We start from the raw sequence: 16,464 nt of genomic DNA, 5'->3' as shown, positions 1-16,464 counted from the left end.
GGTGTTAACTGTAGGGGGCGCGAAGCGGCTCACGAATACAATCCTCCATTGAGTCGCGTTCAAATCTCAGAAAGGTTTTTGTCTTACTGGAAACGTTTTTGCTTTTAAGAGTATAGTCGTTTAAAAATAAATATAAAAAATAAATAAATAAAAATCCTCCGCGGCAATTTCTATTAAATGATTTTTAAAAAAAAACCTAATCACAATCGACTGTGATTGGTCCATATTAGCAGCGCTGAGAAAAGTAATAGTTATCACGTGAGGTTACGCTGTTTCAGTTTGTCCTGATAATAATTAATTAATAATAATAATTTATACCTGAATATGGACACAAACATTGTTTAATAGAAATGTAATTTGTTAAGAAAAACACACAGTGAATAATAATATAATTATTATGTAAATTAATTGTTACTGCCCGCCACTCCCCGCCTGTTTGTAAAAGTCTATTCATCCAAATTGCCATTCTGGTTTATTATATTTCTATGGGCTAGTCAGCCTACTGCTACGCATTATTTAAAGAGCAATAGCTCAGCTGACTTGAGATTGCATGCATTTATGAAAATGAAGATGAAATCACAACTTTTCACTTTGTTACAGGACACATGCACAGTCACTCAGGAGAATTCATGTGAATTGTGTTTGGGGTTTTTCCCAATGCACATCAACACGTTTACATAGAAAATAAAAAATAAAAAAACATTCAGAAATAACGTTTTCATAACTTATTGGAAATGTTAGAAAAATCTACTTAAAATATATTTTTGATAGCTTTTTATTTTATTTATTTATTTATTTATTTTTGTTTAAAAAAAAAGCCTTAGTCTAACCAAGACTTGTCATAGTAGCACTTGGTTATTATTGCTCTTTTGATTGCTTCAGTTGTCCTCATTTGTAATTCACTCTGGATAAAAGTGCCTCCTAAATGACTAAATGTAAATGGTTTCACTTGGTATAATAATTTGATACACTCATAAAAATGAGTGTTAACAAATATGTTATTGGAAAAATATGAAAACTAAGATAGATAGATAGATAGATAGATAGATAGATCTTGTTTTTAGTTTTTTGTAGTACTTTATAGTAAAATGAGTACTGCTTCCTTGACAACTAGCTCAAATAACAAAAGTTTACATTTTTTAAATATTTTATTTCAGATAATGTTTATTTTATTTCAAGTAACAAAAATGTTTTAGTCAACTATAAAATCCTTCAAACAATATCAAGTAGCAAATCAAGTTTGCAAAGTAAAGAAATTTCACAGGATCATTAAATGCTCATCAAACAATTTCATATATGTAAATCTAAAGCTATCTGAAAGCAATAGAAAACATCTGTCATGTGTCTTGACCTCATGACCTCTGTCTTGCTCTCAGTGTTTCCTGACAGCGAGCCTCAGACTGTGGTTCATATCACTCCATCACTGCAGATGTGTGTGGAGAGACCCTGTGTGTGTCCTGATCTTCCTCATCATCCTCTGCCTCAGTGAGACCGCTTACTTCATTATACTGTAGGTCAGTCTGCAGCTCTCAGGTGAGCTTGTAGTACTGTTGGGGTCCAGTAGAGGACATTACAAGCACATCAACAGCTCCAAACCAATAAGAAATCAGGCCAGTGTTTAAAACAAACATAAAAACATACATGCACAGTTGAGCTGAATGAGGAAGTTTATGTTCCTATGCTGTTAGTTCATCTGCTTCTGCCATTTGCTCTTTTTACATTGACCATCACTCTATATGTGACCCTGGAGCACAAAAACAGTTATAAGTAGCCCTGGTAGCCTATATTTATAGCAATAGCCAACAATACATTGTATGGATCAGAATTATTGTTTTTTCTGTTATGCCAAAAATCATTAGGATATAAAGTAAGATCATGTTCCATGAAGATATTTTGTACATGTCCTACTGTAAATATATCAAAACTTCATTTTTGATTAGTAATATGCATTGCTAAGAACTTCATTTGGACAACTTTAAAAGCAATTTTCTCAATATTTTGTTTATTTTTCTTTTTGCACCCTCAGATTCCAGATTTTCAAATAGTTGTATCTCAGCCAAATATTGTTTCAAAATACTGCATAACCATCACAGGCTAATACACAGTGTTTAACTTGTGATTTTTGCTTCTGTATTGCTCTTTTTTCTACTCCTCTTCTTTGCGTCGCTTCCTGCCTTTTGCCCCTGATAATTTTCTTTTTTCACTCATTTTTTAGAAATGATCCTTTCAGAGCACATAAATGGCAAAACTATGCATGCGCCACGCATAATTAATACATTATGATGATGTATTATAATTTGTCATGATGCAGAAAGTGTTTAAATTAGTCCAACATGACATGTCAAATCTTATTTTTCGTTGATGTCAGTTTTATTTAATTCTAACATTATTTTAATCAGTTTGATGATCGATAAATTTTTTTAATTATGTTAACTCTCAGAAATGGTTTTGCTTAACCTCTTAACTGTCACTCACATTTTTGAGTGCATGATCCAAACTTATTTTTTTATAATTCATGAACGAAAATGCATAATGGTTCTCACAAATATATTAAACCATTTTCAACATTGATAATACTTAGAAATGTTTCTTGAGCATGTCAGCATATTAGAAAGTGATACTGAAGACTGGAGTAATGATGCTTTGAACACAGGAATAAATTACATTTTACAATATATTACAAGGGAATACAGTCTCATTTAATTAAGTCTCAAATTATAATATTATTTCACATTTTGAACAAATAAATGCACCCTTGGTGAGCAAAAGAAACTTGTTTTAAAAACATTTTTAAAAATTCTACTGATCACAAACATTTAAATGCTTATGTTTATTGACTGTTTTTTACAATTAAAATATGGCTTTAACAGGGGCTGGATGAATACTACAAGATATAAACAAAAGTGTAATTTAGTTTGAATCAGTCCATCAACAAACAAATCGGGTAAAACTGTTTCTTAAACTTTATTAAAAGCACATTTGAGATTCACAAAAATAGTGCGCTACATACAAACACAAGTGAATTTCATTGAAATTATGGAGATTTCTTAAGTTGTAGGTCTATCTCATTAATATAGCATTAAAATGTTAGCTTATTTGCAGGAGATATGAAGGGCTTGTGCATTTTGTGCTCTTTAACTCGCTCCAAAGTTCAAGAACAAGTGTTTGGTGCTGAACAGATGAACGTCATTCTGCTTGTGTGATCCAAAGAGTTTAGTGCTAATGTTTAGAGTTAATGTGATTTAGAAAGCGCTCAAATGAATGCCAATCTGCAGTATGTTCACATTACAAGAAATGAGAGAACTCCTGTTTCAAAGCTTAAAGAGAATGGAAATCTACGAATAAAGCAGTCAAGCACTCAGTTCACAAGAGCTGCAGCACCAAAGAGTCGATCACAGCTTATCAAGTGCACTTGAGAAACACAAAAACACAAAAACACCAGCACAATCTGTTTCGAGGGAGTGTTTTGTGAAGGAAAATAACCAGCCAGCTGGTTCTGGGAAATCTGAGCTCCTCTGTACTGGAAAACTTTCCTACTTTCACTTTCACAGTGATAGAGACCAACTTTACGGTTCTGATATGAACCAGCAGTGGCTGGAACCATTTCTGATATTGTGAATAATCAAACATCCATCGGTGCTGCCACTGACTGCATTTAGAGTCCCACTGAACATCAACAGCTGGTGACACAGCTTTTCCCAGTAAACATGTTCTTACAGAAGCTGGATTTCAAAATATTAGCTACTTTGTATTTAGTTGTATGCAGTTTGGCCCCCAAAAGTATTTGGGTGAATCTCATGAAACCTTGCAAAAAAAAAAAAAAAAAAAAAAGTCCAGGTCATATTTCATCTCAAAATCTGAATTTACTGAGAAATGAAAGACTATTATTAGTCTTATTAAAATGTGTGATTATTTTTTTTAATGACATTTAAGTACATAACCCCAAAATTCTTGAAATGCAAAATAATAATTATAATTAATTAAATAATAAAATGAAAAAAAAAAATACAATGATAATAATAATAATAATGAGAAAAAAATAAAAATAAAGCAAACATTTAAATGAAAATAATCATTGTGAATACAGACAAATGAAAATTTGCTGAAAATGTACTCATCCTCAGATGTAGAGGAGTTTGTTTCGTGAATATTGAAATACAAAAATGCTTTTGTCTCCAGATGTTAGCTGATGGACTGAAGTGGTGTGGATTATTGTGATGTTTTTATCAGCTGTTTGGACTCTCATTCTGACGGCACCCATTCACTGCAGAGCATCCACTGCTGAGACACTGATGCAGTGCTACATTTCTCCAAATCTGATGAAGAAACAAACTCATCCTGATCTTAGATGACCCGAGGGTGAGCACATTTTCTGGAAATTTTCATTTTCAGGGGAAAATATTCCTTTATTTTTTCTATAATTGTAAATCTCTATAAAGAAAGAATTTCTTCTCATTGTGATTTTGAGGTTCAATGTGACCTGGACAGTTTTGGTTGAGATTATCTTGTAAAGTGCATTAAACTGGTTTTATAACACTAGAATCTGTAGGGAGGGAGTTTTGTGCTGCACAGCAACAAGTTTAAAGATGACATCTCTGGTCCTTTCACAGCACTCAGACCGGCTGGTGCTCCAGGAGAAGCCCACCTAAAGAGCCTATCATGTCAAAACTTAGTGTTCAATGCAACTGAAAAACATGGCATCAGACTCGGACGACAGCGAAACACAAGTACACTCACAGATGTGAAAGGAAGAAGCAGACGACAATAATGTGCAGCTGCACTCAGGGGTGTGCATGGAAGCCTGTTTCCAACAGCCAATTAAAAAATTAAAAAGGTTATTGCCACTTTTGAATTTCACAATTTGGGCTTTGTTTCCATCAAATCTGAGGGGGAAAAAAAGTAAGATTTGCAAGAATTGCAAGAAAAAAGTGAGATACAAAAAATGAACTGCGAGATTTCAATTCAGAATTTTAAGTGTACGTCTCAATTCTGAATTTATGACCTGCAATTGAGTTTTTTTTTTGTTTCCACCATGGAACAAAAAAAAAGAAAAAATTAATAATAATTTTTTCTCAGAATTGTGAGTTTATATCTTGTAATTCTTGCCGTTTTGAACTTAAATGTAGCAATTCTTACTTTTTTTCTCCACAATTACCTTTTTTTTTTTTTTTTTTTTTTATCCTGTCAGAAACATGCTTCCATAGATATAAGATCAGATCTCTATCCAGAAGAAAAACTATAGTGTTATAGTGCAGCATCACGACACTGTTAGATCCGGGGGAAAGCGTTATGAGGTGTGCTTCAGGCATCTGCAGTGGTTTGGCTCTGAAACATGTATCTGGACTAATTTAGATTTAGATGTTGCTCTGATTCAACAGGTGATTGGAGTAGATTTGTGTGATTATTTCAGTGTTTTGATGATAACATGATGACTCAGGAACACCACGGGTGTAAATCTAATGGCTTTCGATGACGACCGGCTCGTACACTCCAGCAGAGACTCTGTAACACAACACACAGTGTGATCAGTGAGTGTGTGTTTTCAGCTCTTGATGCTGTAGTTTGTGTGTTTGTGTGGAATCACCTGTCTCCCAGCTGGATGCCGCTCAGCGCTGTCCGTCCGTCTCGGCTCACAAACAGTCTCAGGTTACTATCTGAAGAGCAGAAGGTGAATGTGACCGTTCACACCTGGATTTAACATGCAGCTCAATGCATCTCCACTGGAAGCAGATTTTGTTTCATCGCTACATACATCAGGGTGTCACCACAAGTTCATATCAGATATGATAAAGATGTTCAGTGAAGTCTTGTCCATTAAATTTCATTCAGATTTATTAAAAAACACATTATGTGTGTATATATATATAAAACATGTATACATACACACACACACACACACACACATACACATACACATATATATGTATATATATATATATATATATATATATATATATATATATATATATATATATATATAAAAATATAAAATGTGTGTGTGTACAGTGTGTGTATATATATATATATATATATATATATATATATATATATATATATATATATAAAATTTGCATTTTACCTGTAATATATACAATATATCGATAAATAAAATATAAATGAAATATTTTTTGCTGATTTGCAGTACATAATTTACATAATATATAATATATAAGTATATATATATATATTGTGACATGTGTGTCCCGAGCGCTCGTCAGCGTCGCCCTGGCAACACAGTGGAATCACCGGCACTAGCTCGTCACGGGCTGAGCGGCCGCACCTGCAGCTCATGAAGAGGCGTCTACTTCAGCCGGGGAGGAAAGCAGTATGGTGAGCAATGTCTCCCGACACAGACCCTAACTCTTTCCTCCTCTGTCATAGAGAGAGCAGCGTGTGACCGTCAGCCCCAACCAGGAGAGCACCGCACGGGATCCACCACTCAAGGCACAGAGAGCACGTGGGAGTTGGAGCACTACGGAGAGCACTGTCTTCACTCAGAGCACAAAGTTGTCAATAAATCCACCCTTCGGGGATTTTCTCTGTCTATCGGTTGTCGTGTAGTTCCTCACCTCGCCACACTGGTGGAGAATGCGGGCATAGTGTGAGGTGAACACCGACAACCGACCCCCGAGGAGATCGTTAAGTCCCCGTCACCCATTTTGTTTTCTTTTTTTTTTTGTTTGTTGACATTGGTTTTCTTTTCCACAGGCGGCCGCTCCTCCCCCGGCATGGAAGAGCTGCTTAAACACCTCACCGAGGTGAGCATCCGCCAGCAGCAAATAATGGAGCACATGGCCTCACGTCAAGGAGACGCCGAACGCTAGCTCGCCGCCCTCCGCACCGCCGCCCACCGCACGCCGCTGCCTGACCCCCGTGTCCAAGCCGTACAGCTGATGCCGCGAATGACGGCGCACGACGATGTGGAGATGTATATGCAAATGTTTGAGGCCACCGCGATCCGGGAGGCGTGGCCAGAGGACGAGTGGGCCAGACTTCTCGCGCCGCTGCTGACCGGGGAAGCGCAGCGGGCGTATTTCAACATGACGGCGGAGAAAAGCCGGGACTATGAAGAGGTGAAAAAGGAAATCCTGAGCCGAGTAGGCCTCTCGCCAATCTGTGCGGCGCAGCAGTTCCATGACTGGGCATATCGAGCTCGACAGCCCGCTCGCGCCCAAGCGGCAGAACTAACCCGGTTGGCCCACCATTGGCTATTGACAGGGGGTCCCTCCGCACACAAGGTAGCTGAGTGTGTGGTGATCGACCGACTCCTCCGCGCCCTCCCCCGCGCGTTGAGGCAGGCGGCTGGCATGAGGAATCCCACCGATCTCGACGAGCTCGTGGAGGCCATTGAGCTGGCGGAGGCCGCCCAACACCGGGAGGTAGGGGGCGAGCGAGCGCCGCCTTTTCCCCGAAGGGTGGTCCAGGAGCGACGCTCGCCGGAGGGCACCCAGCGACCCGTGAGCAGGCCTGCGGTTCCCGGCCCCCAGGACGAACCGATGCCCACTGAGCCGCCGCGCTCCCCAGGACGGATATGGCTAGCAGGCTGTTCAGTGCACAACCCGCCGCCGGAGGCACCGCGAGCCGAGGTGCACATCAATGGCCGGCCGTTCATCGCCCTCCTCGACTCGGGCAGCGGGGTAAGCCTGATACAACCAACTGTCCTTCCGCCCAGAACCGGTTCCAGAGCCCGGCTGGTGATAACGTGCGAGCACGGGGATACCAGGCATGTACCGGCACGGCGAGTGACCATCACCGCGACACCTGGTTCCTGGCCCGTCGAAGTGGGAATCTTAAAGGACCTACCGGTACCCGTTCTCCTCGGCCGGGATTGGCCGGGGTTTGATCAGCTCCTCACCTCCAGCACACAGCCTGCTAGCCTGGCCGGGGACCGCCGACGCCGGAGATCAGCAAGGCGCCCTCGACGACGGCCCGCGCTGCTGACGTCGGACAGCCCGCGAGGAGGTGAGTCCCCCTCCCAAAACTCTAACCTGGTTCTTTGATGTCTTCCAGCAGATAGCGGGAGGGGGGAACGCTCGCCAACGAGCAGCGGGGGGACGAACGCCTCAAGCATTGCTGGTCTCAAGTGCGGGTGGTGGCGGAAGGAGAGGATTTACAACCGGCTCCCCACCCCACTCCCCATTTCGTCGTCCAAAACGGCCTGCTTTACTGTGTCGCGCAGCGAAGGGGGGAGGAAAAGACGTTGCTGGTGGTACCGCGAAGCAAAGTCCAGACGGTGTTGGAACTCGCCCATGCCCACCCGATGGCTGGCCACCTCGGCGCTCAAAACACCGCGCTCAGGTTAAGGGGTCGCTTAAAGTGGGCTGGACTGGATGGGGATGTCAGGCGGTAGTGCGAAGCTTGCCCGACGTGCCAACGGACATCGCCACATACTCCTCCCTCCAGCCCGCTGATCCCGCTGCCTATCATAGAGGTGCCCTTCGAGCGCATCGGGATGGACCTGGTGGGGCCGCTGCCGAAGTCCGCCCGGGGGCATGAACACATCCTAGTTATCGTGGATTATGCCACCCGCTACCCAGAGGCCATTCCCCTCCGCAAGGCCACCGCAAAGAACATCGCACAGGAGCTCTTCCTACTGAGTAGTCGGGTTGGCCTACCAGCGGAGATCTTGACCGACCAGGGCACTCCTTTCATGTCCCGGATCATGGTTGACCTCTGCAAGCTCCTCAAAGTCCGGCAGATCCGGACCAGCGTATACCATCCACAAACTGATGGGCTCGTGGAACGTTTTAAAACAAGACCCTTAAGCAAATGCTGCGACGAGTCGGGGGCCGAGGACCAACGCGACTGGGACCAAATGATCCCGTATGTGCTGTTCGGGATCCGGGAGGTGCCCCAGGCTTCCACCGGCTTCACGCCCTTCGAGCTCCTCTTCGGGCCGCCAACCCTGAGGGCTTCTAGATGTCGCCCGGGAAGCCTGGGAGCAACAGCCTGCGGTAGGTCGGACCACCCTCGAGCACATCAAGGCCATGAGAGAGCGGATCGACAGGGTCATGCCATTGGTCCGGGAGCACCTGTCCAAGGCCCAGCAAGACCAGCAGCGCCTCTTCAATCGGGCCGCCCAACCACGGGAGTTCCAGCCGGGAGACTACGTCATTGTTCTGGTCCCCACCTCCGCCTGTAAATTCCTGGCACGCTGGCAGGGCCCATACACGGTCACCGAACGGGTAGGACCCGTCACCTATAAAGTGCGCCAACCAGGTCGCCGAAAAGAGGAGCAGCTCTATCATATAAATCTGTTGAAGCGCTGGGGTGGGGACCGGACCCCAGCTCTCGGCCCTCGCCACCACCTCTCCCGTGGTTGTAGACATGGATCCCAATCTCTCTCCGCGGCCCAGAAGACGGAACTGCAGCACCTGGTCGGTCAGTTCTTGGATGTGTTCTCCCCCCTGCCAGGGCGGACGACCGTCATCCAGCACGAAGTCCGAACACCACCAGGAGTTATCGTCCGGCAGCGGCCCTATCGTGTCCCGGAGGCTCGGCGACACGCAATCGAGACAGAGGTACAGGAGATGTTGAAGTTGGGGGTAATTGAGCCCTCGCGGAGTCCCTGGTCCAGCCCCATCGTAATGGTCCCGAAGCCCGACGGCACCCTCCGGTTCTGCAACGACTTCCGCCGCCTAAATGAGGTCTCTGAGTTTGATGGCTACCCCATGCCCCGAGTCGATGAGCTCCTGGATAGACTGGGAAGGGCCCGGTTCATATTGACTCTCGACCTCACCAAAGGTTATTGGCAAGTCCCTCTGTCTAAGGATGCCAAGCCCAAGACAGCCTTCTCAACCCCCAGTGGCCACTGGCAATACCGGGTCCTTCCCTTCGGCCTGCACGGGGCACCCGCCACCTTCCAGAGGCTCATGGATGTCCTGCTGAGGCCCCATATGGCCTACGCCGCGGCCTACATCGACGACGTGGTCATCCATTCCGAGACCTGGGGGGAGCATTTAGAGCGGCTCCGGAGGGTGCTGTTGGAGCTGCGCCGGGCGGGACTAACCGCCAACCCCCGCAAGTGTCACCTAGCGCTGTCAGAAGCCAAGTACCTGGGCTTCTGCGTGGGTCGCGGCCTCCTCCGGGCCCCCAGGAAAATAAGGTGACAGCTATCCTCTCGGCACCGCGGCCCACTACCAAGACCCAGGTACGAGCCTTTTTGGGGGTTGGCGGGATACTACCGTTGTTTTATCCCTAACTTCTCCTCCTTAGCCTCTTCCCTGACAGATCTGACCAGGAAGGGGCAACCCGAGAAGGTAGCCTGGAGTCCAGAAGCGGAAGAGGCATTCCAGCAGGTGAAGTCAGCCCTCACCACGGAGCCAGTCCTGCGAGCCCCCCGATTTCAACTGCCCCTTCCTGGTGCAAACCGACGCCTCAGACACCGGGTTAGGAGCCGTTGTGTCCCAGGTCCAGGACGGCGAGGAACACCCGGTGATCTATATTAGCTGGAAGCTGACCCCGACCGAACAACGGTATGCCGCCGTGGAGAAGGAAGCGTTGGCTGTCAAGTGGGCAGTCCTGGAGCTTCGCTATTACCTCCTCGGCCGCCGGTTCACCCTGCTGACAGATCATGCGCCACTGCAGTGGATGGCCCGCGCAAAGGACACCAATCCCATGGTGACCCGGTGGTTCCTTGCGCTCCAGGACTTCCACTTCACCGTACAACACCGGGCGGGGACAGCCAACGCCAACGCGGACGGCCTCTCCAGGATAGGGGCAGCTTTCGCAGGTCTGTCAGGCTCCACTCCCCACCCTCCCCATATCTCCCCATGGTTCCGCAGGCGCAGGTCGACGCTTAGGGGGGGGGAGTGTGACGTGTGTCCCGAGCGCTCGTCAGCGTCGCCCTGGCAACACAGTGGAATCACCGGCACTAGCTCGTCACGGGCTGAGCGGCCGCACCTGCCGCTCGTGAAGAGGCGTCTACTTCAGCCGGGGAGGAAAGCAGTATGGTGAGCAATGTCTCCCGACACAGACCCTAACTCTTTCCTCCTCTGTCATAGAGAGCAGCGTGTGACCGTCAGCCCCAACCAGGAGAGCACCGCACGGGATCCACCACTCAAGGCACAGAGAGCACGAGGGAGTTGGAGCACTACGGAGAGCACTGTCTTCACTCAGAGCACAAAGTTGTCAATAAATCCACCCTTCGGGGATTTTCTCTGTCTATCGGTTGTCGTGTAGTTCCTCACCTCGCCACAATATATATAGTGAGTTTAATATATATAATATCTTATTCAAATACATTTGCAGATTTAGAAATTATATATAATATAATAATATTTAATATAAATAATATTTCAACATTTATTATCGTTTAAATACCTGCGTCAATACTGGAAATACAAAAAAATAAAAACTCAATGAACCAAAAAATAATTATTAAAATATTTTATATATTTTTGCAGTTTTATTTATCTATGTTTTTGTTATATTATTTTATTATTTGTAGATTATATCTATGCAATATATATATATATATATATATATATATATATATATATATATATATATATATATATATATATAAATATGAAGATAAAATATGTATTTATTTTCAGATATATTTTCAGTATATAAATAAAGTGTGTATATTATTATTATATAAATACCTGCATCAAGACTGTAAATACAAGAATAGAACTCAGTGTAAATCTGCAATGAATCATTTCAGTAATCATGCTTGATTTCATAAAGTGATACCTAGCTGGCAAAGTTTAAGCTCTTGTTTTGGTGCAATAGTTATTAGTTACGCAAGCATATGCGAGTATTTCCACTGCAAACGTACAATACATCAGTGTTCAGACGCTGCTCGTGGATCAGCAGAGATCAAGTTTGATCGTCACCTTCATTGTTACTGATGTCTGAAAAGTTCTGACTCTGTACGATCTTCTCCACGATGTCGTCTGCGTCGATACGCGTGTCGTTGACCCAGCTCGGGCGATCCTCCACCGAATCCTGCTTCCTCCTGGAGTACACAGAAGGAAATGCCACTTACATTTACTGTTAGGGCTGCACGATAAATCACGATCAGGCAAAAGCTGCAGTTGTCATGCGTATGTTTCAGTGAAGCACGGTTCTGTAATCAGCAGTTAATCTCCATCCGAAGGCCTGCAGAAGAAACCCAGGAACTCCCTGCAGCGCTAGCTGAATAAACAGCAGATCTAACGCGACGAATAAACACACCACTACAACAATATATGATTTAGGAGTTCTCATTATAATTATAATTTTCATTATAATATAGTACATGTGACCCTGGACCACAAAACAAGTCATAACGGCAAATTTTTCTGAAATTGAGATTTATACATCATCATTTGTTAGGATCTGACGATATTTGTCTGAGATACAACTGAGCAGGGGCGTAGTGGGTGTGTTTGTGTCACATGATGAATAACTGTTTTTTTTGTTTTTTTGTTTTTATTTGTGACATTCCTAAACGCTATAACTGAATTATCATGAAAGATCTTGATCTATAGTGGGCGATGGTCACCTAATAATGTAAACTAACTATGCATAAAAACCCTGTCTGTTTACATAATTAACAGATATGAGTGTCATGCCATAATGTATTTTTAATACGACTGAGTTTATATTTAATGTAAATTTAACACTGAAAGTTAGGCTACTAATCATAACACTTTCATGGTACAGAAAGAAAGAGATTTTCACTGACAGTCTAGTTCAGGCACTCTCAAAAACTCTCATTAAAATCACTGAAGCTGTTTACACTATGAAATTATATCTTACTTTGAATGGGCATGACGCCTCTGAATCTGAGAGTGCAAAAAAATCTAAATATTGAGAAAATCATCTTTAAAGTTGTTCAAATGAAGTTATTGGCAATGCATATTACTAATCAAAAATTAAGTTTTAATATATTTACAGTAGGAAATTTACAAAATATCTTATGGAGCATGATCTTTACTTAATATCCTAATGATTAAAAAGGATAATTTTGACCCATACAATGTATTTTTGGCTATTGCTACAAATAAACCCCAGCGACTTAAGACTGCTTCTGTGCTGCAGGGTCAAATATAAGAATGCAACGCTGCTCAGAATATTATGAAATATGTTGCATGCCTTATTTTGTGTAAGAAGCCACATCATCTCACAGAAGGATTTATTTCAAACACTCGACTGATGTTCTGAAGTGAGTTTGGAGTAAAAACACGTTATATAATGTGGTATTTTCACGTGCTTTCAGATGGAGCAGCATTTACTAACTCACTGACAAGCTGTGAATGATTTCATTATCATGTGATTATATCGTCTGCAATTTTTTTTGTGATTCCATTAATCGTGCAGCTCAATGTACTGTGGCACGTTTAGTCTCTGGCGGCTGCCGTGGCCGTACCGTAGCGGTCTGTTGGAGGGTAAGATGGGCCGCGGGGGGCGTGGAGGCCGCTCGGGACGGGTGTCGCTCTCAGACGGGGGGTCGGCGCTCACGCTGCTGCCTGTAGATGTGTTCCTGCGATGGGTCAGATCAGACAGACTGGAGGAGCGGGAGTGCTCCGTGCTGTAGCCTGAACACACACACACACAAACACACGATCAATAAACATCATGCAACACTTCAAGCTCCACATGAAAAGCACTGAAGCTTCGCAGAAGAGCGATTTTATGACGTTTGTAGGATACAGAAAGTGGGCGTAATAAACCGTGAAATATATTCATATATTCCCATTGACTTCCAAAGTATTTCTTTTCCTACTATACAACATAAAAAAGCAACTCATACAGGTTTGGAACAACATCAGGGTGAGTAAATGATGACACAGTTTTCATTTTTGGGTGAACTATCCCTATAAAGTGCTAAATGTTGACAATTTACAGAGTTACAGAGAAAAAAATACTACAGCAAATAAACAATAAGAAAGAACTAAAGATACAATAAAATATGCATCACAAAAAATTATCAGTCAAAATTGTATGAAAATGACATGATTAATATTTAAAACATTTATTTAAACAATATTATTTAAAACATTTAAACATTTAATCAATGTTATTTTAGTATAATTCAGATATGATTATAGTTTTCAGTACTTCAAATGATTAATTTATTTATTTATTCTTTGTTTTTATTTTTAAAAATAATTACAATATTTTTAAATTATAATATTATATTATTTAATATTTTGATCTTTTAATTGTAGTTGTAGTTTTAGAAATTGCATCCTGTTTTTGTCATTTTTAATCATAGATAGACAGATTTTTATTCCGTTAACGTATATTTTACCATTTCATTCATTTGACTTTTTTAGTAAAGCAAATATTTTTTATGGTTTTAGTTTTAGTTTAACAACTCTAAAATGTACTTAATCTATGTCATAAGTTATTGCGATGTAAAACTGCAAAGACAGATGAACTGTAATGCAGCAATAATGTGACGAAGCGCACAAACACGCTGCAGCTGATGAGATTCACATGCAGAATATCCTGGAAAACATTGAGTCGCGTGAAAAAGCTTTAAGTGTCTTTTAAGTGTTTTTGCCGGAAGCGCTCCTGAAGTGTCAGTAGCAGTATGTTAAACAAACATTCCCACACCTAAAGCAGGAAATAAAGACAGGAAGCTGTAGAGGCGCGCTTCCTGAATCAGCGACGACACGCAAGAAAACTTACAGAATTCACTGGGCTTTCCTTTCTTCTGGAAAGACATTCAACACACACACACACACACACACACACACACACACACACACCTGATAGCTTGCTCTGCTGACTGGCATAACTCGAGTTGCGTGAATGTCCCGTGTGAAACGATTCATCAGGACTTTGACCCTGATCCACCTCCTCGGGAAGAGCTAAAGAACAAAAACAGATAGAAAAATCATTCATAATGACTACAGAAATACTGCACTGAATATTAACAATGATACCACAAACAGAAAGAACATAAACGTGAAGTTTACTGGACATGCACTGTGATATTCTCTGAAATATGAGACCCTGGAGCACAAAACCAGTCATAGGGGGTCAATTTTTTGAAATTGAGTATTATACGTCATCTGAAAGCTGAGTAAATAATCTTTCCATTGATGGACAATATTTGTCTGAGATACAACTATTTGAAAATCTGGAATCTGAGGGTGCAAAAAAATCTAAATATTGAGAAAATCATCTTTAAAGTTGTTCAAATGAAGTTCTTAGCAATGCATATTACTAATCAAAAATTAAGTTTTGATATGTTTAGAGTAGGAAATTTACTAAATATCTTCATGGAACATGAGCTTTTAATATCTTAATGATTTTTGGAATAAAAGAAAAATCAGTAATTTTGACCCATACAATGTATTTTTGGATATTGCTACAAATATACCCCAGAGACTTAACACTGCTTTGTGCTCCAGAGTCACATATTAGGATTTCATTATTACTACTGGCTAATAAATGATTCTCATTCATGTATGTGATAAAATACACCTTTAATAAAGTGTTTGTTTTTTTACCAGAGCTGAGTACAGAAGGTCTCTGTTTAGTCAGTCGGGGCAAAACCTCAGCGGTTCCTTCTCCTTTACAGTCCAGCTGCAGGGAAGGGTCTCGACCGGCCACAGATATACATTTGGCCGTGCTTGGAGGACTAATTATACACAAAAACACGCGCATGAAATCAGTAACATTGCTGATGATGTTTGTTGTAATGTCATTAATCAGCCTGAAGGGGGCTCCAGAGCTCACGTTTTGAAACAGGGATCTCCGGATAAGAGGGTCATTCCGATGGTCACTTCAAAAAGACAGGAAAGAACCTGTTAGATTTTCACAGATAAGTTTTTCATGAAGAATGATGCTTGCATAACTTGCTCCCTAGTCTTCACCTGAATATTTTTTAAGCGAACATGACCATCATCAAGCAGGAGAGAGCAGAAATGTGGAGCAATCACAATCACATTTTTAGAAACCTGTTAATGTTTTGCTTTTTGTTCATATTAAACATTTAAAGTGAATTTCTGTCTACTGTCCCTTGTATGTGTGCCTCTGATGCCTTCAAAAATGTTTCGTCTCTGTTTTGTTTTTTTATTAAACTATTTGTTTGTTTATAATTAATTTCTTGCATTTCTGTGTTTATTTATTTTCATCTAGTTATTATTTATCTGTTTATTTACTATTTATTTTCTATCTACAGCTCTTTGTTTTTGCACCTCTTCTGGCTTGGTTTTAAGAATGTTAAGTATCTATTTTACCTGTTTATTTTCATTTATTTTTATGTATTTATTTATTTACATTTTATGTATTTATTTGTAATTGTAAATCCTTTTCTGTATACTGTCGCTTGTTTTTGCTGCCCTGTTGGCTCGATTTTGTGTTAAGTTTGTTTTATTTATTTTATTTTTCATGCATTTATTTTTATTTTATTTTATTTTATTTTTTATTTTACATTATTTTCTCAAATTTCTGTCTCTTGTCCCTTGGTTTTGCTCCCCTGTTGGCTTGATTTAATTTTTTTTTGTCTGTTTAATT

The 16,464-nt window shown here is 41.7% G+C and overlaps 1 protein-coding gene across 1 annotated transcript in view; it reads right to left on the bottom strand.

Annotated features, from left to right (window-relative positions):
* Positions 1 to 4,027: 4,027 nt before the first annotated feature.
* Positions 4,028 to 16,464, bottom strand: part of LOC109061461 (protein FAM102A-like) — a 35,868-nt gene continuing 23,431 nt past the window's right edge. Inside the window, exons 6-12 of the mRNA XM_042729233.1 lie at positions 15,685 to 15,731; positions 15,456 to 15,586; positions 14,709 to 14,810; positions 13,361 to 13,529; positions 11,844 to 11,965; positions 5,585 to 5,654; positions 4,028 to 5,502 (exon numbers count right to left, since the gene is read on the bottom strand). Coding sequence (XP_042585167.1) covers positions 5,457 to 5,502; positions 5,585 to 5,654; positions 11,844 to 11,965; positions 13,361 to 13,529; positions 14,709 to 14,810; positions 15,456 to 15,586; positions 15,685 to 15,731 — 687 coding nt within the window. The 3' untranslated portion in view covers positions 4,028 to 5,456. The remainder of the gene's footprint in view (positions 5,503 to 5,584; positions 5,655 to 11,843; positions 11,966 to 13,360; positions 13,530 to 14,708; positions 14,811 to 15,455; positions 15,587 to 15,684; positions 15,732 to 16,464) is intronic.

Source organism: Cyprinus carpio, chromosome B8, assembly GCF_018340385.1.
Source record: "Cyprinus carpio isolate SPL01 chromosome B8, ASM1834038v1, whole genome shotgun sequence".
NCBI classification, from domain to species: domain Eukaryota; kingdom Metazoa; phylum Chordata; class Actinopteri; order Cypriniformes; family Cyprinidae; genus Cyprinus; species Cyprinus carpio.
Note: the sequence above shows the minus strand (reverse complement) of the source record. Positions and strands in the feature narration are given on the sequence as shown.